Here is a 21005-nt window from a genome sequence, read left to right as displayed (position 1 = left end):
AAGTTGATATGAAAACCAATAGAACAGGAGAGAAATGACATAGAGGTGGGTCCAATAGGGAAGTAAATGGAAATACATTTCCCAAAATTATATAGTTACTCCTGTCTATACGGAAATAAATAAAATCATTCAAAATACTTCACAAGAAAGCATGACTTAGCCACAGAGGAATCGAGGATCATTAGCTTCTTAAGTTTTTTTTGCTGTGGATTGTTTCAAATCACAAGCTTGTAGGCCTGTGCCTATTTGGGCAGCGCCGGTGGCAATAGGCCTAACTGATTATTGAGTTGCGGCTGTCAGTTTAAAACATCTAAAATATGTGTGAAGATAATGTGTTTTGAGTATAATTTCAAATGTTTAGACAAGAAGAAGGGAGGGGTGTGTGAGGCGAAGGTAGAGGCGAGTCTCTCCAGAATGGCTCAGCTGTCTCCTGCCAATTCTTGCGCATTCATTGTTTCATTGTGTGAATTGTTTGCCCTTTGATTATTTTATTTTTTTAATCAATTCCCCATTACATATGTCACCAGCAGTAAAATTACCAATAATCCCCATCATTTGGTTACATACATTTCTCTTAATGCATGTATTAATTACAGCCATTTACCGTTTTCATTCTTGGAGTGGACATGTTGTTTGCAGAGTTCACACCTGCTACACGTGAGTAACAAGTTTTGGTTAATTTCATGGAGTCCTCCATGTGAGCAATGAACATGTGTCAGGTTTCTCTGTCCTGATAATGTTGAGGGAGAGCGCGCCTGAGCGCACACAGAAGTACCTGGCCTGCTGTGCAGAAATGTAGGAAAGTGTTTTTTTTTTTTTTTTACATCCATTGCAAATGATAATACACAGTGTGTACAAAACATTAAGAACACCTTCCTAATATTGAGTTGCACCCCTTTTTGCCCTCAGAACAGCCTCAATTCGTCAGGGCATGGACTCTACAAGGTGTCGATAGCGTTCCACATTGTTATTGGCCCATTTTGACGCCAATGCTTCCCACGGTTGTCAAGTTGGCTGGATGTCCTTTGGGGGGTGGACCATTCTTGATACACACAATTTGTTGAGCATGAAAAACCCAGCAGCGTTGCAGTTCTTGACACACTCAAACCGGTGCGCCTGGCATCTACTACCATACCTGTGGAGGCTCCTCAGAGGAGGAAGGGGAAGAGTGAATTTCATAAAAATATCATTTTTAGATAAAACTATATTAAATATATTCACGTCACCAAATACAGTTGAAGTCGGAAGTTTACATACACCTTAGCCAAATACATTTAAACTCAGTTTTTCACAATTGCTGACATTTAATCCTAGTAAAAATTCCCTGTCTTAGGTCAATTAGGATCAGCACTTTATTTTAAGAATGTGAAATGTCAGAATAATAGTAGAGAGAATGATTTATTTCAGCTTTTATTTCTTTCATCACATTCCCAGTGGGTCAGAAGTTTACATACACTCAATTAGTATTTGGTAGCATTGCCTTTAAATTGTTTAACTTGGGTCAAATGTTTCGGGTAGCCTTCCACAAGCTTCCCACAATAAGTTGGGTGAATTTTGGTTCATTCCTCCTGACAGAGCTGTCCATTTGGAAGACCCATTTGCGACCAAGCTTTAACTTCCTGACTGATGTCTTGAGATGTTGCTTCAATATATCCACATAATTTTCCTTCCTCATGATGCCATCTATTTTGTGAAGTGCACCAGTCCCAACTGCAGCAAAGCACCCCCACAGCATGATGCTGCCACCCCTGTGCTTCATGGTTGCGATGGTGTTCTTTGGCTTGCAAGACCCCCCTTTTTCCTCCAAACATAACGATGGTCATTATGGCCAAACAGTTATATTTTTGTTTCATTAGACCAGAGGACATTTCTCCAAAAAGTACGATCTTTGTCCCCATGTGCAGTTGCAAACCGTAGTCTGGCTTTTTTATGGCGGTTTTGGAGCAGTGGCTTCTTCCTTGCTGAGCAGCCTTTCAGGTTATACAGGTCGATATAGGACTCGTTTTACTGTGGATATAGATACTTTTGTACCTGTTTCCTCCAGCATCTTCACAAGGTCCTTTGCTGTTGTTCTGGGATTTATTTGCACTTTTCCCACCAAAGTAGGTTCATCTCTAGGAGACAGAACGCGTCTCCTTCCTGAGCGGTATGACGGCTGCTTGGTCCCATGGTGTTTGTACTTGCGTACTATTGTTTGTACAGATGAACGTGGTACCTTCAGGCGTTTGGAAATTGCTCCCAAGGATGAACCAGACTTGTGGAGGTCTACAATATTTTTTCTGAGGTCTTGGCTGATTTCTTTTGATTCTCCCATGATGTCAAGCAAAGAGGTATTGCGTTTGAAGGTAGGCCGTGAAATACATCCACAGGTACACCTCAAATTGACTCAAATTATGTCAATTAGCCTATCAGAAGCTTCTACAGCCATGACATCATTTTCTGGAATTTTCCAAACTGTTTAAAGGCACAGTCAACTTAGTGTATGTAAACTTCTGACCCACTGGAATTGTGATACAGTGAATTATAAGTGAAATAATCTGTCTGTAAACAATTGTTGGAAAAATTACTTGTGTCATGCACAAAGTAGATGTACTAACCGACTTGCCAAAACTATAGTTTGTTAACAAGAAATGTGTGGAGTGGTTGAAAAACAAGTTTTAATGACTCCAACCTAAGTGTATATAAACTTCCGACTTCAACTGTAACTGATTTAAAACACATTGTTTTGCATTGAAGGTCTACAGTAGCCTCAACAGAAGTCTGTAGGGTAGCACCATGGTGTAGCCGGAGGACAGCTAGTTTCCGTCCTCTGGGCCCTCTCCTCTTCTCTCTATACACCAATTCACTCGGCTCCATCATATCCTCACATGGTCTCTCCTATCATTGCTATGCAGATGACACTCAACTACTTTTCTCCTTCACCCCCTTCTGACACCCAGGTGGCGACACGCATCTCTGCGTGCCTGGCAGATATCTCAACTTGGATGTCTGCCCACCACCTCAATCTCAACCTCGACATGACGGAACTGCTCTTCTTCCCGGGGAAGGCCTGCCCGCTCAAAGACCTCTTCATCACGGTTGACAGTGTCGCCCTCGAAGAGGGCAAAGAACCTTTGCGTGACCCTGGACAACTCCCTGTCGTTCTCTGCAAACATCAAAGCAGTGACCAGCTCCTGCAGGTTCATGCTCTACAACATCTGTAGAGTACGACCCTACCGCACACAGGAAGCGCCGCAGGTCCTAATCCAGGCACTTGTCCTCTCCCATCTGGACTCAAGGTTTTCAACCTTTCCAAGTTCTATGTCACCCCGCTCCTCCACACACTCCACTGGCTTCCAGTCGAAGCTCGCATCCACTACAAGACCATGGTGCTTACCTGTGGAACAGTAAGAGGAACTGCCCCTTCCTACATTCAGGCGATGCTCAAACCCAACACCCCAACCTAAGCGCTCCGTTCTGCCACCTCAGGTCTCTTGGCCCTCCCACCCCTACGGGAGGGCAGCTCCCGCTCAGCCCATTCCAAGCTCTTCTCTGTCCTGGCACCCCAATGGTGGAACCAGCTTCCCCCTGAAGCTAGAACAGCAGAGTCCCTGCCCATCTTCCAAAAACATCTGAAACCCTACCTTCAAACAGTATCTTAAATAATCCTCCTCCTCACCTTTAAATGTAAATGTAAATACAAAACCTAGGAGGCTCGTGGTTCTCACCCCCTTCCATAGACTTACACAGTAATTATGACAGGTCGGAGGACGTCCTCCGGAAGTTATCAGAGCTCTTGCAGCATGAACTGACTTGTTGTCCATCCAGTCAAAGGATCAGAGAATGGATCTAGTACTGAAAGTATAAGCTATAGCTAGATAGCACTGCAGTGCATTACATGTGGTGAGTAGTTGACTTAAAGAGAGAGAAAGACAATAGTTTAACAGTTTTTAACAAATTAATTTATTGAAAAATGAAGGAGAAGCAAGAGAGAGGGAGAGCGAGAGCTAGCTATATTTCTATTTTTTTCACTTAGCTAGCGAATGCTGCTAAATAGTTTAGCCTACTCAAACACCCGGCTCAAACAGAGAGGGATGCTATGTTACCTAGCTGGCTATGGCTATCCAACACTGGAAGTCTTCCAAGTCAAGGTAAGCTTTTGGTTTTATTAATTTATTCCCACCGGGGCCCGCTGGTATAACTGCTAAACTGTTTGCTGACTTTACACTGTACTGCATGATTGTAGCGGGTTTACTAACGCGTTAGTCCTAATAGCTATGTTGACTTGACGTTAGCTAATATGGTGACAACGATGTAGGCTGTGTGTAGCTGTGAGCGGTTATGATATGAAGGTTTGGCCTGGAAAGGTTTTTTTGCCTGGTCACAGACAGCTGATGTGTTGTACGCTGGAGTCCACAAGCGAAGGGAAAAGGTGAGAGGAGGAGAGTGTGTAGATGTGAGAAGGAATTATCCAATGATCAAAGGGATCATGCTGTTTGTATGTGGCTGCTAATAAAGTGAACTGCCGATTCTGTTGAAAAACATTTCTTAAGGAAGCAAACGAAACAAAACGGGGATAATCATACCTGAATTTGTCCAATAGAAACTCTCCAATACACTTTTGGTGTAATGATTACACCCTAGATCAGCTAGATGCAGGCAAGGTTGTGTAAGGCGGTATTGATTGTGTCAATATCTATCACCTTGATTACTCAAATTTTTTCGACCTTTGCAGCTACGTTGTAAACTTCCATTCATAGGCTAGGTTGTAGCAACCTCATGATGGGTATAGGGAAGATTTGAGTATCATGTAGTAGCCTAAACCTATCGATTTTACATCGAGCTGGGTGAATGGAATATAAATGACATTCATCCAATATGCTATAATAGAAATAAGACCATGCTCATAAAAAAAGAAATATCATCCTCCCTCATCTTAAACGGCACCGACCGCCACTGTACCATACCCCATTCAAAGGCACTTAAATATTTTGTCTTGCCCATTCACCCTCTGAATGGCACACATACACAATCAAGGCTTAAAAATCCTTCTTTAACCTGTCTCCTCCCCTTCATCTACACTGATTTGAAGTGGATTTAACAAGTGACATCAATAAGGGATCATAGCTTTCACCTGGATTCCTGGTCAGTCTATGTCATGGAAAGAGCAAATGTCCTTAATGTTTTGTACACTCAGTGTATATTAAAACTATATAGTTCCTCACAGTAAGCTATTTAAGACATACCTCATAATATGAAATAAAGCATTCCAGTTTCGAACAATTAAGTATGTTTTCAAAATGCATACTCTCTCCAGCTCACATTGTAAAGTGGTGGGTGACGCGCTGATAGACTGTTTCCTGCACTTGAATGGTGAATGGGAGGCGCGCTTCAATTACCAGTTGAGAAATAAAAATAGTAGCTCTCTTTAATCGTGCACCAAAACGGTTTTTAACACGCAATTGCGTTTAGAACTGTTGCACAATGAATGGTTTTATAAAATCTGGTTTTACTCCAGCAGTAAGTGAGGAGCTGCAGGAGAAATCCCCCTCAAAATAGTCTCTGTATGCTGTGATAGTTGTTGGATAAATAAGATACATGATGACAAACAAAAATACACACAGGCCAATTTAATTCCACTAAATTATGCAAATTCACTTATAGACCCCATACGCATGACGGTCAAATGTTTTTCCATCAATGAATAAAAAGCATTCTTTTGCAATGCGATTTTTTTTATTTATCGGCTTTTCATTTTTGGGGGGTGCCAAAAGCCGGCAACTGCTGGCTAACGGAAACCCTGGTGTGTTTGTGTAACTTATATCTCTCTGTGTGTCCCTGCAGCCAGTGCCTTGTCCTCGGGCTCCCATAAAGATGACGACACGTCCTCAGTCACCAGCCTGAACTCGTCCGCTACGGGACGGCGGCTCAAAATCTACCGCACCTTCAGGGACGAGGACGGCAAGGAGTATGTCCGCTGTGAGACAGTCCGCAAACCCTCCGTCATAGACGCCTACACCAGGATCAGAACCACCAAGGATGATGAGTTCATGTGAGTCCGTCCGTCTGTGTAGTGTGTGTGTGTGTGTGTGTGTGTGTGTGTGTGTGCGCCCTGTGTGTATGTGTGTGCGCATGCGGTCTGTGTTTCTGCGCCGTGTGTGTGTGTGTCCAACCTGTCACTAAGTCTCTGTCTGCCTGTCTCTGTCTGCCTCTACAGAAGAAAGTTTGCTGTGTTTGACGAGCAACACAGAGAGGAGATGAGGAAGGAGCGGAGGAGGATCCAGGAACAGCTGAGGAGGCTGAAGAGGAACCAGGAGAAGGACAGGTTCAAGGGCCCCCCGGAGAAGAAGCCGAAGAAGGTCAAGGAGAGGCCAGACCTCAAGGTAAAAGTAAGCTTGCCAGCCCATAATGATTCAACTCCAAGACTATCCTCCCCGCTTTTCCATAACCTGCTGTCTGTTTTCCTGCTGATCTGCGCTGTTTCTAAAATAGGATAATTCGATTCAAGATAAACCTTCCTCACTGTTTTCACACTTTTCTTAATATATATTATATTGCTTATAATAAGCATGATAATGTAGTGTTTGCATGTGATGTGGCACTTATTGTGCCATGTGATGCAGTGAGCTGCAGTTTCCATTCCTATACAGCGTGTTTGTCCGATTGTTAACTACATCTCTTTTTCTTCCTCCCCCTTGCCCTAGCTGAAGTGCGGAGCATGCGGTGCCATCGGGCACATGCGAACCAACAAGTTCTGCCCGCTATACTATCAGACCAACGCCCCGCCCTCCAACCCGGTTGCCATGACAGAGGAGCAGGAGGAGGAGCTGGAGAAGACTGTCATCCACAACGACAACGAGGAACTCATCAAGGTGGAGGGAACCAAGATCGTCCTGGGCAAGCAGCTTATCGAGAGGTACCACATAGACAGACAGACTAGACATTCAGGAGAAAAGGAGACTTAAACGTAAATATTTCCATGTTACTAGAGTGACAGAAGTCTTTTTACTCTTATATTGAGTTGGTAATGCCAGCTTCAAACCACCAAAATATATTGCACAGCTAATTGAGCTTCTGTAGATCTGTCCATTATGTGCTGTACGTCTGTCTAAATAACCACGTTTCAATCCAACCACTTTATGCAGATTAATTACCTGACGCAACTGGGCTGATGGAAACAGGAAATGCCAGTACAATTTTATAAATGCTGACAAACTATTTGTTCGTTCGACATGGTGGGATATTTTTGTGTCTATAAAATAAATTAGCAAGAAATATTTATATAATAACCATCATATCGAAGTAAACTTGGAGTCAGGCGGTGGATGATATGTTGTGTGGTCCTCCCACTACGACTCGGGAAACCATGCAGTTTATTAGGCTACAGATGAAATAAGTTATGATGAACGTCACAGGGTGATGAAAGTGCAAGGTGATGAGCTTGATGCTCCTTTCCAATAAATATTGAGGGTCTTATTCTGGTGACATGATAATCAATGCTTGGCTGTCGTTTGACAAATACAAATAATATCGTTCTTATCCATAATAATCTCATCATGTAGACTAACCTACCCACACTGTATCTGCCAGCTGTTGGCTAGAGCGCATGTGCCAAGACCAGAGCAGGCACATTTGCTATAGAACGCATCAGTTTTTGAGAGAAAACCATCAGTAGAGTTGAAAATGCGACGGAAACCCATTTAACTTGTATTTTTTATTCGGTACATTTAACCGCAAAAGGTATTTTTATGTGCGCTACGTCATCACGCACAGCCTTTTATCTGCAAAAAGTCAGTTTGATGGAAACGCATCTCTGGTGGGAAAATGCGCATATTGTTTTATGAAGATTTTAGAATATTCGCATGGAAATCTGTCGCAAATTGGACGGAAACCTAGCTAAAGTTTGTGATATATCGCGTTGTGCTGCTGTGTAAAGGACCACATTGTCTCCTCTTCCAGTGCTGATGAGGTGCGCAGGAAGTCCCTGGTGCTGAAGTTCCCCAAACAGCATCTTCCCCTCAAGAAGAAGAGACGTGTGGGGACCACTGTACACTGTGACTACCTCAATGTGAGCCTGGTTGTCACTATATTGACTGTTGTTGCATATGACTATTCTGTTCAAGCAGGCTCTAGAAAATCTTTAACACTGTGATTGTTGTTTTGTTGTAACTTGTCGTCCTCTTACAGAGGCCCCACAAATCCATCCACCGCCGACGTACTGACCCCATGGTCACCCTTTCCTCAGTCCTGGAGAGCGTCATCAACGACATGCGGGATCACCCTAATGTAAGATACGCACATACATTCACACAATTCACTGCTTACAGACAGACAGACTGACTGCCTACATTCATCTGACCATTTTATAGGCTTTCTCTCTCTCTCTCTCTCCTCTCTTCTCTCTTTCTCTCTCCCCTCTTTCTCTCTCTCTCTCTCTCTCTCTCTCTCTCTCTCTCTCTCTCTCTCTCTCTCTCTCTCTCTCTCTCTCTCTCTCTCTCTCTCTCTCTCCCTCTCTCCCTCTCTCTCTCCCCTCTCTTTCTCTCTCTCCCCTCTCTTTCTCTCTCTCTCGCTCTCTCTCTCCCCCCTCTCTCTCTCTCCCCTCTCTTTCTCTCTCACACACAAACACACTCTCACACACACAATTGTAATGTCTTTACCTCTTGTTACAGACATACCCCTTCCACACACCGGTCAATGCCAAGGTGGTGAAGGACTACTATAAGGTCATCCCTCGTCCCATGGATCTACAGACGCTACGGGAGAATGTGCGCAAGCGTGTGTACCCCTCCCGGGAGGAGTTCAGAGAGAACGTGGAGCTCATCGTCAAGAACAGCGCCACATACAATGGTACAACTTTAAAATACTTGAAGCCTTAGAGAATGACTGTAATATTTGACTCTGTCCGACCATTATGTAAATCTTATTGAGACTGTAATTGTTGTTGTGTATTCAGGTGCCAAGCATCCAATAACCCAGGTGGCGCAGACTATGCTGGACCTTTGTGATGAGAAACTGAAAGAGGTACGTGTGAACGCTGATGGATTCCTGGATGGGTGCCATTTTGGACACCGCCCAATGTCTGCTGCTGTGTTTGCAGAAGGAGGGTGAAAATGTTCAGCAACTCTTGGAAGACAATGGAAGTGGCCTTCAGTACTTGTTTATTATTGAACCGATAAATTCCTTTGTCTTGTGCAGAAGGAAGACCGGCTGGTGAGACTGGAGAAAGCCATCAATCCCCTGCTGGACGATGACGACCAGGTGGCCTTCTCCTTCATCTTGGACAACATCGTCACTCAGAAGATGATGGCCGTGCCTGACGTGAGTGGAGCTCCACACAATCATCAGGGTTTCTACTTTCTTTCGGACGCTTCGGATGTCACTGAGAGAATATCTGCTATGAGTATTTTCTCTGTGACTAAGTCATTTTACTGAGCAGTCTTTTCTTTGCCCTAAACAAATGCCTAACGTTTAGAGCGTTGGGCCAGAAACCCAAAGGTTGCTGGTTTGAATACCCGAGCCGACAAGGTGACAAATATGTAGATGTGCCCTTGAGCAAGGCACTTAACCTTAATTTGCTTTATGGGTGCCGTACTTCTATGGCTGACCCTTTAAAAACACATTTCACTGCACCTATCCGGTGTATGTGACAATAAAATAGATAAATAAAATGTATTAAAATATTGACAATTGTGACAATACTTCAATCAAGCACTCAGTGATGATGTTCTAACTGTCCTTACTCTGCCTGTATCCCCTCTTCAGTCTTGGCCGTTCCACCATCCAGTCAACAAGAAGTTTGTTCCAGATTACTACAAAGTGATAGTCCAACCCATGGACCTGGAGAATGTCCGCAAGGTGAGTTAGTTAGGGGAAGTAGACTTCGGTGTGAGCTTTGAGGAAAACCACAACAAAGACACCTTTTGGATCCTCCCATGCCAAGATGGATCTAACCTACACTACCAGTCAAAAGTTTTAGAACACCTACTCATTCAAGGCCTTTTCTTTATTTTTACAATTTTCTACATTATAGAATAATAGTGAAGACATCAAAACTATGAAATATCACATTTGGAATCATGTAGTAACCAAAGAAGTGTTAAACAAATCCAAATCAATTTTATATTTGAGGTTCTTCAAATAGCCACCCTTTGCCTTGATGACAGCTTTGCACACTCTTGGCATTCTCTCAACCAGCTTCATGAGGTAGTCACCTGGAATGCGTTTCAATTAACAGTTGTGCCTTCTTAAAAGTTAATTTGTGGAATTTCTTTCCTTAATGCGTTTGAGCCAATAAGTTGTGTTGTGACAAGGTAGGGTTGATATACAGAAGTAAGCCCTATTTGGGAATAGTATCTCTGTTCTGAAGCTGTTCTGAGGTCAAAAGGGGGGGTGCAACTCAATATTAGGAAGGTGTTCTTAATGTTTTGTACACTCAGTGTATATGTAATATACAGAATATATTACAGAATGCAGTAGATGGTAATATAGTGTAATATAATCATTTATGTTATTTAAAAGTCTCTCTGTGTGATGTGGTCCAACAGAACATATCCAAACACAAGTACCAGAACCGGGATGTGTTCCTGTTTGACGTCAGCCTGGTCCACACCAACAGTGTCAAGTACAACGGTCCAGACAGTCCTTACACCAAGACGGCCCTGGAGATAGTCAACGTGTGCAAGCAGACCCTGGCAGAGGTGTGTGTATGAAACAGCAGGACAGGGACATAATGAAAGTCTTTATACTTTATGTTTCCTCCAACCGCGATCATTTGACTGTTGCTTGATATATCCCTAGTATGATGAGCACTTGACCCAGCTGGAGAAGGACATCTCCACAGCTAAAGAGGCTGCTCTGGATGCAGCAGACCTGGATAGCCTGGACCCCATGACTCCTGGAACCTACACACCACAGGTAGCAATGTTCCTGTCCCATGTGTGGCCCAGAAAGAAGCCAGTTGCCACCAATGGGCCCTTAAATCCCCATCACCCCCAGTCACCAAATAAAGTACCTAAACTCAACCCTCACATGCTCCAGAGTTGGGGAATGTAACTCCTCTCCAAGGACCTACTTTTTAACCTCTGTCTGCTGTAGTCTCTCCCTCCATATTACATAGCCTCTTCACATTCTAGTCTTTCTCTGCCTTGTAGTTCCTCTTTAGCACTGTTGTATGTGTCTGCAATTTAGTAGTTGTTTCTATAGCCTCTGTATATCTTAGTCTCTATACTATCCTTCCTACCCTGTGGTTATCTCTTCTCCTCCCTCTTTCCTGTTTGTGTGTGTGTGTGTGTGTGTGTGTGTGTGTGTGTGTGTGTGTGTGTGTGGTGGGCAGCCTGCCAATGTGTTTGACAGCAGTGCCTCTGTGAGCCTGCACAGAGAGACCAGACTGTTCTCTGAGGTTAAGGCATCTCTAATGGCTGTTCCAGAGAAGAGGGGGTTAGGGAAGGTACGGAGAGAGATCCTCCAGGAGTGTAACGGGCGTCTGTCTCATCCAGGGATCACCTCTCCTTTAACCACCCTCTCGCCTCCCATCCCCCCGTTCCTTCTTGCACATTCACCTGGTCGTCCCCTTCTAGTTCTTCCCTCTCCATTCCCACAATGTGGATCCTGACTGGTGCATGCTCATCCTAACGTAGAGCCATTCCAAGATCCCTTTCTGCATTTTATTCCTAAGACAAAGATGCTTCCTCCCCATAACTCATTTGGTTCATTTGTCTGCCTGTTTCACTTGTGTGTTACTTTTGCTCCTAATTGTGACTGCTTGTAATACTAGCGTTCTGTTTGCCCTGACAATTATCTATTTTCAGCCATCATCTCTATTGCTTCACAAGTCATCACTCTGTCTTTCCCCAGAACTATCCCTCCTGTCTCCGTCAGTGTTGCTTAACTTCTCTGTGTGTCTCTAGGGTCGTCATAGAAGACTAGGAGAGGAGGAGTCGGACGTGGACATCGAGGGCTTCGAGGAGGAGTATGACGGCAAGCCCAAGACACCAACTCCTGTAAGACTCAGACCATGGAGTCATCATGGGGTTTAGAGTGGATGGATTTGGAGACTGTTTGTAGTTCAGTCAAACTAGTCATTTTAATGATAATGACCTGTTCCCCAGGCTGAGGATGGTGAGGGAGACCTGGAGTATGAGGAGGATGAAGAGGAGATGCTGTTGCCGCCGCCCCGCAGACGACTGCAGGGCCACGAGGATGATGATTATGATGAGGATGAAGGCTCCAGTCGGCCAACCCAGGCCAGTGTGCTGTACCAGGACCTGCTCATGTCAGACGGAGAGGATGACGCCAGCGAAGAGGAGGGAGACAACCCGTTCTCCTGTGAGTCACACTGGGGTGGAGGTTATCATTTGATGGAGTGAGATTATGAATAGAGATTCAATTAACATTAAGTTCATCAAGGTTAATTAAAACCTACATCCTATGATTTGGGGATATCTGTAGGACACTACAGACAGTATGTGATATCTGAGGTTCTAATGGTGTATCCTGTCCTGTCCCGCCCCAGCGATCCACCTGTCGGAGAGTGGCAGTGACTCAGACAGAGAGGTGGAGGTGCGTCCCCCGCCCCCTCCCAGACCCCACCAAGAGACGGCCCGCATGGGCCTGGAGCAGGACGACAGCATGATGTCATACGGGGAAGAGGTGCCGGATGAGACCCACCTGGAGGACAGTAATGTCAGGTACAGCATAGAGCCAGCAACCACCATGGCCGACACATTATGTACATGGTGGATTTACATCGTTGTTTGGATCTTGGGCCCTATTAACCCATACTTTACCCCTCCCTCTCTTTATCTCCCCCTTTCCCATAGTTATGGGAGCTATGAGGAGCCGGAGGGTCAGACCCAGACCCAGACCTCCAGCATGGGCAATGGAGAGGGATATGGCATGAGTGAGGAAGAGGAGGAAGATGAGGAAGAGGCAGCTCGGAGGAGAGGTCCCAGTGTGCTGTCCCAGGTGCAGCTGAGTGAGGATGAGGACAGCGAAGAGTTCAGGTCCATTGGGGGTGACAGTGACATGGACTCAGACAACTAGAGAAGTGTTCCACCGCACACACACACACACACACACTTAAAGACGCAAATGCGCTCTACAATCATTATAACAGACAGATCCACATCCATACATGTGAGCTCAGGCTCACTGAATGAATACACCTTAAACTTGCAGGCTGAATTACATGCATGTACTGTCATAACTTTATCTCATGTCAGTCAATCCCCCAATGATAGTTCAGACTGTTTGCTGTCCAGTCATTACCACACCTATGAAGTCTCTATGATAAACTCCTCTGTGAGCTCAATATTGTACAAAATGTTCAATCAAACTGAAGTGAGCTTGTTTATCTATAATGGCAGGATTAAATTGGAGTTGATGCTTTAAATCAATGTTTTCTACTGGTTATGCTCTTTTCAGTGTACCGACACATGTATATATTTTTTTACAATTATGTACCTTGAATAAAGTTGTATTTTATGGTTGTGCAGAACTTTGGCCAAAATGTAGATATTTGAATAGTCAGCTTTGACAATTGTTTGTTTTCAGTGCCAGGTCTCATCTCAACCTTTTGTCTTGAGACACTGGGTTAAGTGATCGAAAAATACTGTTATTCCCCATTAACCTTTATGATTGCATCCTGGATTTTCAGGCATTTTAGATGTTTCCAGCACTGTTATTAGGAAACTCTCAAACTTCCAAGGAGATCCTAAATAAAAACCAGATATGATGCCATCATCTTTCCATTGTTTGTTTTTGGGGATAAATGTTAGCGGTATCTGATATAACCACGTTGAAGTTGTCCTTTTGTGTTATGCTGTCTTGCTTATCGAAAGTAAGAGGCACTGTTCAATACCAGTCTGCAGTAACACATTAACAAGAATATGTCATTTTATTACAGAAGTCTATAGAGTGTTCTATCATCAAGGTGCTTCCTCTTTCCCTGATTTTTTTATCCTGCCATACCTTACAGGCTTTCCCTCGTTCATATCTTAGTCAGGACAGTGATCATACAAGCTGAACATGAACTCTGCTCCACCGTAAACTCATGATTATTGTAGGGAGTCACGTATATAACGTGTCAAGTATAAAATAGTACAGTACGTGTGTGAAGATCCCGTGTAGCTCAGTTGGTAGAGCATGGCGCTTGCAACGCCAGGGTTGTGGGTTCGTTTTCCACTGGGGGCCAGGAAGAAAAATTTATGCACTCACTAATCGCTCTGGATAAGAGCGTCTGCTAAATGACTAAAATGGAAAATGTAAGATGAAGGGCTATAGTGTGCTGTGTTTAATATTTCTGCTCCCTGTCACAGTTATTGGACAAACGACACCAGATCGTGAGAAGCAATTATTTTCTGTTGAAGTCTGTAAAGAAAGCCTTTCTTTTAGTATGAGTAGGATATGTATTACTGTATCATTGACTCAGATGACATCTCTAAAATGAACATGTAAATATACTGTAGGTTGTCCTGCTGCTTTTTGAGTTTTCTGGGGGGGAGTAGGTTAGGCCCTCTGTTTGAAGATAGTGCTTTTTATCAAATTGTGTCTTCATTTTCTCATGATGTTGCTGGGCCAAATCACTGGATCATGTTTCAGTTACATGTTTTATTTTTACATCCAGAAAGTTGTGGAACAGTAGATGACTTTGGAGTGTGCACGGGAACTGCATATGAATGCAATGCTGAGAAAAGCAAATGCTACTGTAAGGACAAGAAACCTTTCTGTAGGTATGTTTCAGCACTTCCCACACTTGACTCTATAGCTTTATCCTCAATATTTGTTTCTTTTGGAATTCAGATATTTTCAATTCTTATATAAATATTTTAGTAACCTCTGCCCTGTGTAGCTCAGTTGGTAGAGCATGGCGCTTGCAAAGCCAGGGTTGTGGGTTCGTTTCCCACGGGGGGCCAGTATGAAAAATGTATGCACTCACTAACTGTAAGTCGCTCTGGATAAGAACGTCTGCTAAATGACTAAAATGTAAACGTAAATGCTATGCTGTTCTTTTCAGATGTAACAACTATATAGACAAGTAGTACATAGGGGAGAAGTTTGACTTTGAGTGGACCATATTAAAACGCATTAAGGAAAGAAATTCCACAAATTAACTTTTAAGAAGGCACACCTGTTAATTGAAATGGATTCCAGGTGACTACCTCATGAAGCTGGTTGAGAGAATGCCAAGAGTGTGCAAAGCTGTCATCAAGGCAAAGGGTGGCTATTTGAAGAACCTCAAATATAAAATAGATTTGGATTTGTTTAACTTTTTTGGTTACTACATGATTCCATATGTGTTATTTCATAGTTTTGATGTCTTCACTATTATTCTACAATGTAGAAATTTGTAAAAAAAAAAAAATTTACTGAAAAAGCCTTGAATGAGTAGGTGTTCTAAAACTTTTGACTGGTAGTGTAGGTTAGATCCATCTTGGCATGGGAGGATCCAAAAGGAGTCTTTGTTGTGGTTTTCCTCATCTTTACTAGGACTGGCCCTGGCTGTTATTGTTGGTGTGACAGTCCAGTGTGTATATTACTTAAGGAAACCAGCAAAGGAACAAAAGGATTGGACTACAGGGGGAGAGGGGGAGAGGGTTTGTACAAGATAGAGTTCAGAGGCTCAATATTTCCATGTGTTTTGCACAGTGTTGGGCATTAACTAAATATAGTAATATTTGTCCACAGTCTTGTTTCAGGATTGAAATGACTACTCATCATGTCTTTATAATGTCATTTACACTTTTTTCAGTTACACAAACAATGCAATGTCACCGACAACATATGATGAAAATAACCAAGATGACTTGTTCTCCAACACAGTGTTTGCCTCAGACATGCTGGTGAGTAGCTTGAGTTCCTTTACTCTTCAAGGTATTAGATCAACCTAAGACCAAATGGTATTTCCAATGGTGATGTCACATCCAGAGATCCTGCTAAGTTAGGGATTCCTTATCTCCCAGTAGTGATACAGTTTGTGAATCATTCACCTTAGATAAAGTCAACTTGTCTTATTTCTGAAGAATTGGCCAAAGCCCCACAGTCTCCAGCCCACCCATGGCCAACTTACAGAACCGCCCTTACAGGTTAGCTGTCTGAACACAATTCAACATGCCACTGGTTTTCACTTTCATTATGGGGGCCCTTATTATAGTGTCTGCAATGTTATAATGTGCTTTGACTGTAAGTCGCTTTGGATAAAAGCGTCTGCTAAATGGCATATTATTATTATTATTATTTATTGAAATGTTGATCTCTACTCTCTTAGCCCTCAACCAAACGGCATGCTGCCCACTTTAGATAGATCGTCTTTGACCAACCCTACAAGCCCTACAGGTAAACCCTTGTAAAACTGTCAAATAGAATGTATCCAAAATTCATGCTAAGAAAATAATGTAGGAATTATTATTTTTGAAGCTTGTTTTGCTAAATAAACCCCAAAAATCTGGAATTATTATGTGTTCCTCTTTTCACAATAAAAAATATTATTGTTTACTAAAGTATTCTCTATATTCTCTAAGCCCTTCACCAAACAGTATGCGGCCCTCTTCAGATAGATCATCTTTGGCCATCCCTCCAAGCCAGCCATACAAGTAAGAACCTTGGTGTTGTTTGTTTTCGGTCTGATACTTTGTTCAATGGCAGTGATGTCATACCCGTTCTGTGCGTATAACCATGTTCTGGGTGGTGGACTAAAAATGGAAACAAAATTAGAGATGACAACAAGACAACGCCCCCTCAACAGATTATGAGTAGTCACCCAGTGATTTGAGGAGCAAGAGTCATGATGACTCTTATCCATATCCATATCCATTATGGTATTTTCTCTGTCATTGATGAAAGGGAAAATACCATGAGTATGCTACCCACTTTAGATAGATCATCTTTATCCAACCCTGAAAGCCAGCCATACAAGTAAGCCTCTGTCTTTTGATTTGTGTGTTTTCAATCTGATACAGTTCTTTGTTCCATGACAAGTTATGATTGTGTGCCCTACATTATTATGATTGTTTTGATATGGTTTGTCTGCTCCAGGAAGTTGACTAGTTTTCTGGTTTCAGCTATGCTACAGGTATGACCCAGCCCCTGGGTAACCCCTATCCCAAGTCTCCATCGCCAAGGAACCCGTATGAAGAGAGAGCGCCACCTCCAGACCGTTATGATGACCAGCACATGAGACCAACACAGCCCCCACCAGGACACAACGGCATGATGGTGAGGGTTTGATTACTCCTACTGAACAGTATGATGAATTCAACTGATCAACTGGACAAGCAAACTGCAGGGCGAAACTGTGGCTAAAACATTTGGTTTTAATCTTAGCCTAAAGGTCCATATTAGTTAGACCAGGCTGATATAGAAAAGCAGCATTTTGACATGGGATCATTGCACTGTGTTTTGACATGAGATCTGTTTGTATCTTCCAGAGAGAAGGCATGTCTGGGTATCCTGCACCAAGTTCACCCGCTCCACTCTACTCAGCACCGGAGTACAACCCCAGTTCCCAGTTTCCCCGAGCCCAGAAAGGGAGACTCTACTGAGGACAAACAGGGGTGACCCTGGCCTGAACTAGGAAGAAAGTGGAGCGCCACCAATTTCACTATCACAATTTAAAAAGTTCAACTCGTATATAATTTAAAGTGAGTGAAAAATTTAAACATTCAAGGACTTTGTCAACTTAAATTTAACGTCCAAAAAAATGTATTGTGGCTGGCTGCTAGGTTTTATGAGTAATCCCCATTGACTGATTATGACATTTGCTTATATTGTTTGCTATTTTTAGGTTCATTGTTTGATCATTTTGTTACTAATAAAGGCTATTATTCCTAGATTCAATCCGTAGCGTGGATCCGCACTATAGCGCAATTTAAATTTAAAGGCAATGTTCCCATGTTCGCAGAGAATGCATTCACTGTAAACGCTGCATATGTCGGCTCAATCGGAAATTGCAATTGCTATAATGCGTATCTCCACACTACGGATTTAATCTAGGCCTAAGTAATAGGGTTGGGGTCAATTCCAATTTAATTTGAAATTCCAATTCAATTCTTGAATTCACTCATGAAGTGGAGAATTTAAGTTGAATTCAATTCAAATTTCAACAATCTTCAAGTTTTGGAATTGGAATTAAACTCTTTGAATTGTTTGTAAAAAATGTAGTCTTTGGAATTTAATTTAATTGGAATTCAATATTTGTATATATTTCCGAGTTAGTATCACTGCAGGATTTGTTTTAAATAATTTAAACTTGTATTTATATATTTAAATCAAATCAAATTGTATTTGTCACATGCGCCGAATACAACTGGTGTATACCTTACAGTGAAATGCTTACTTACAAGCCCTTAACCAACAATGCAGTTTTAAGAAAAATAAGTGTTATGTAAAAAATAGATAAGTAATTTTTTTTAAATAAATTAAAGAGCAGCAGTAAAATAACAGTAGCGAGGCTATATCCCCCCCCCCACCCCCCACAGCGGAGTCACTCACCACCTTCCGGAGACATTTGAAACCCCACCTCTTTAAGGAATACCTGGGATAGGATAAAGTAATCCTTCTACCCCCCCCCCCCCAAAAAAAAAATTGTAAAGTGGTTATCCCACTGGCTATAGGGTGAATGCATCAATTTGTGAGTCGCTCTGGACTAGAGCGTCTGCTAAATGACGTAAATGTGCCCTTGAGCAAGGCACTTAACCCTAATTGCTCCTGTAAGTCGCTCTGGATAAGAGCGTCTGCTAAATGACTTAAATGTAAATGTAAATGTAAATATACAGGTGGTACCGGTACAGAGTCGATGTGCAGGGTCACAGGTTAGTCGAGGTAATTGAGGTAATATGTACATGTGGGTAGAGGTAAAGTGACTGCATAGATAATAAACAAAGAGTAGCAGCAGCGTAAAAAGAGGAAGGGGGCAACAACAATGCAAATAGTCCGGATAGTCATTTGATTAGCTGTTCAGGAGTCTTATGGCTTGGGGGTAGAAGCTGTTAAGAAGCCTTTTGGACCTATACTTGGCGCTCCGGTACCGCTTGCCGTGCGGTAGCAGGGGGAACAGTCTATGACTAGGGTGGCTGGTCTTTGGCAATTTTTAGGGCCTTCCTCTGACCGCCTGGTATAGAGGTCCTGGATGGCAGGAAGCTTGGCCCCATTGATGTACTGGGCCGTACGCACTACCCTCTGTAGTGCCTTGCGGTCGGAGGCAGAGCAGTTGCCATACCAGGCGGTGATGCAACCAGTCCGGATGCTCTTGATGGTGCAGCTGTATAACTTTTTGAGCATCTGAGGACCCATGCCAAATCTTTTCAGTCTCCTGAGGGGGAATAGGTGTTGTCATGCCCTCTTCACGACTGTCTTGGTGTGTTTGGACCATGATAGTTTGTTGGTGATGTGGACACCAAGGAACTTTAAGCTCTCGACCCGCTCCACTACAGCCCCATTGATGTGAATGGGGGCGTGCTCGGTCCTCCTTTTCCTGTAGTCCACAATCATCTCCTTTGTCTTGATCACGTTGAGGGAGATGTTGTTATCCTGGCACCACACGGCCAGCTCTCTGACCTCCTCCCTATAGGCTGTCTCATCATTGTCGGTGATCAGGACTACCACTGTTTTGTCGTCGGCAAACTTAATGATGGTGTTGGAGTCATGCTTGGCCATGATCCCTGAGGGGCCCCTGTGTTGAGGATCAGCGTGGCAGATGTGTTGTTACCTACTCTTACCACCTGGGGGCGGCCCGTCAGGAAGTCCAGGATCCAGTTGCAGAGGGAGGTGTTTAGTCCCAGGGTCCTTAGCTTAGTGATGAGCTTTGAGGGCACTATGGTGCTGAACGCTGAGCTGTAGTCAATGAATAGCATTCTCACGTAGGTGTTCCTTTTGTCCAGGTGAGAAAGGGCAGTGTGGAGTGCAATAGAGATTGCATCATCTGTGGATCTGTTGGGGTGGTATGCAAATTGGAGTGGGTCTAGGGTTTCTGGGATAATGGTGTTGATGTGAGCCATGACCAGCCTTTCAAAGCACTTCATGGCTACAGATGTGAGTGCTACGGGTCGGTCATCATTTAGGCAGGTTACCTTAGTGTTCTTGGGCACAGGGACTATGGTGGTCTGCTTGAAACATGTTGGTATTACAGACTCAGTCAGGGACAGGTTGAAAATGTCAGTGAATACACTTGTCAGTTGGTCAGCGCATGCTCGGAGTACACGTCCTGGTAATCCGTCTGGCCCTGCGGCCTTCTGAATGTTGACCTGTTTAAAGGTCTTACTCACATCGGCTACGGAGAGCGTGATCACACAGTCGTCCGGAACATTATAGCTATGCTGTCTGACAGTGACATAATCAGCCTGAAAGCCTGAAGGAATTACATTTGAATTTGGATTTGTGGAATTGTTGTGGATCGAACATTGGAATTGAGAGGAATTGAATAGTCTCTAAATTCAAAGACTGACCTGGAATTTGAATTGAATTAAATGGAATTTACAGGGAGAGGGAATTTTATTAGAATGTAATTTGTGGAATTAACCCCAACACTGATAAGTAAAAACCTTTTAAGGCTATTCTGATTTGTTACCATTTTCTGGTCATGAGGGTTATCTGCCAGTGGTTCCCAAACTGTGGGTCGGTAACAGGGGAGAACAACTGCCCCCTCTCATTGAAGCCACGGAAGTTCAAGGCTGACCGCGGTACTGCAGGCATTGTTAGCAGAAAACAGGATCCCCCCATTATAGTAAATCGTAAATCGCACACAGAAGAAGTTATAAGGATAATTTAGTTGCTAATGACAGCCTGCAGTACCCCGGTCGGCCTTCAACTTGTGTTACTCAAGGAGAGGTTGCAGCACTGAGCTAGCCTGCAATGTCACTTCCTGGAGTAGCTCACACTGTGCATGATAGGTCTCCATGAGACGCCTAAAATCCGGAAATGAGTTACCTCTGGTTCGTTCTGATGTGGAAAATGAATGGGGAAAGAATAGGATTTTGAAATAAACATTGAAAATAAGGTCTGAGGTTTACACAGATTAGGAGATTTTATACGTT

The 21005-nt window shown here is 43.3% G+C and overlaps 1 protein-coding gene across 1 annotated transcript in view; it reads left to right on the top strand.

Annotated features, from left to right (window-relative positions):
• LOC311142071 (transcription initiation factor TFIID subunit 1-like) overlaps positions 1-13716 on the top strand; it is a 51321-nt gene extending 37605 nt beyond the window's left edge. Inside the window, exons 25-40 of the mRNA XM_084177631.1 lie at positions 5824-6031; positions 6197-6368; positions 6684-6895; positions 7939-8047; positions 8167-8265; positions 8649-8826; positions 8933-9000; positions 9175-9297; positions 9742-9834; positions 10524-10676; positions 10777-10893; positions 11312-11425; positions 11886-11978; positions 12087-12303; positions 12491-12665; positions 12798-13716. Coding sequence (XP_084033757.1) covers positions 5824-6031; positions 6197-6368; positions 6684-6895; positions 7939-8047; positions 8167-8265; positions 8649-8826; positions 8933-9000; positions 9175-9297; positions 9742-9834; positions 10524-10676; positions 10777-10893; positions 11312-11425; positions 11886-11978; positions 12087-12303; positions 12491-12665; positions 12798-13020 — 2354 coding nt within the window. The 3' untranslated portion in view covers positions 13021-13716. The remainder of the gene's footprint in view (positions 1-5823; positions 6032-6196; positions 6369-6683; positions 6896-7938; positions 8048-8166; positions 8266-8648; positions 8827-8932; positions 9001-9174; positions 9298-9741; positions 9835-10523; positions 10677-10776; positions 10894-11311; positions 11426-11885; positions 11979-12086; positions 12304-12490; positions 12666-12797) is intronic.
• The last annotated feature ends 7289 nt before the right edge of the window (positions 13717-21005 follow it).

Source organism: Coregonus lavaretus (genome assembly GCF_964263955.1).
Source record: "Coregonus lavaretus genome assembly, chromosome: 15".
In the NCBI taxonomy this organism is placed as follows: domain Eukaryota; kingdom Metazoa; phylum Chordata; class Actinopteri; order Salmoniformes; family Salmonidae; genus Coregonus; species Coregonus lavaretus.
The sequence above is the reverse complement of the archived record's forward strand: the minus strand, read 5'-3'. Positions and strand labels throughout refer to the sequence as shown.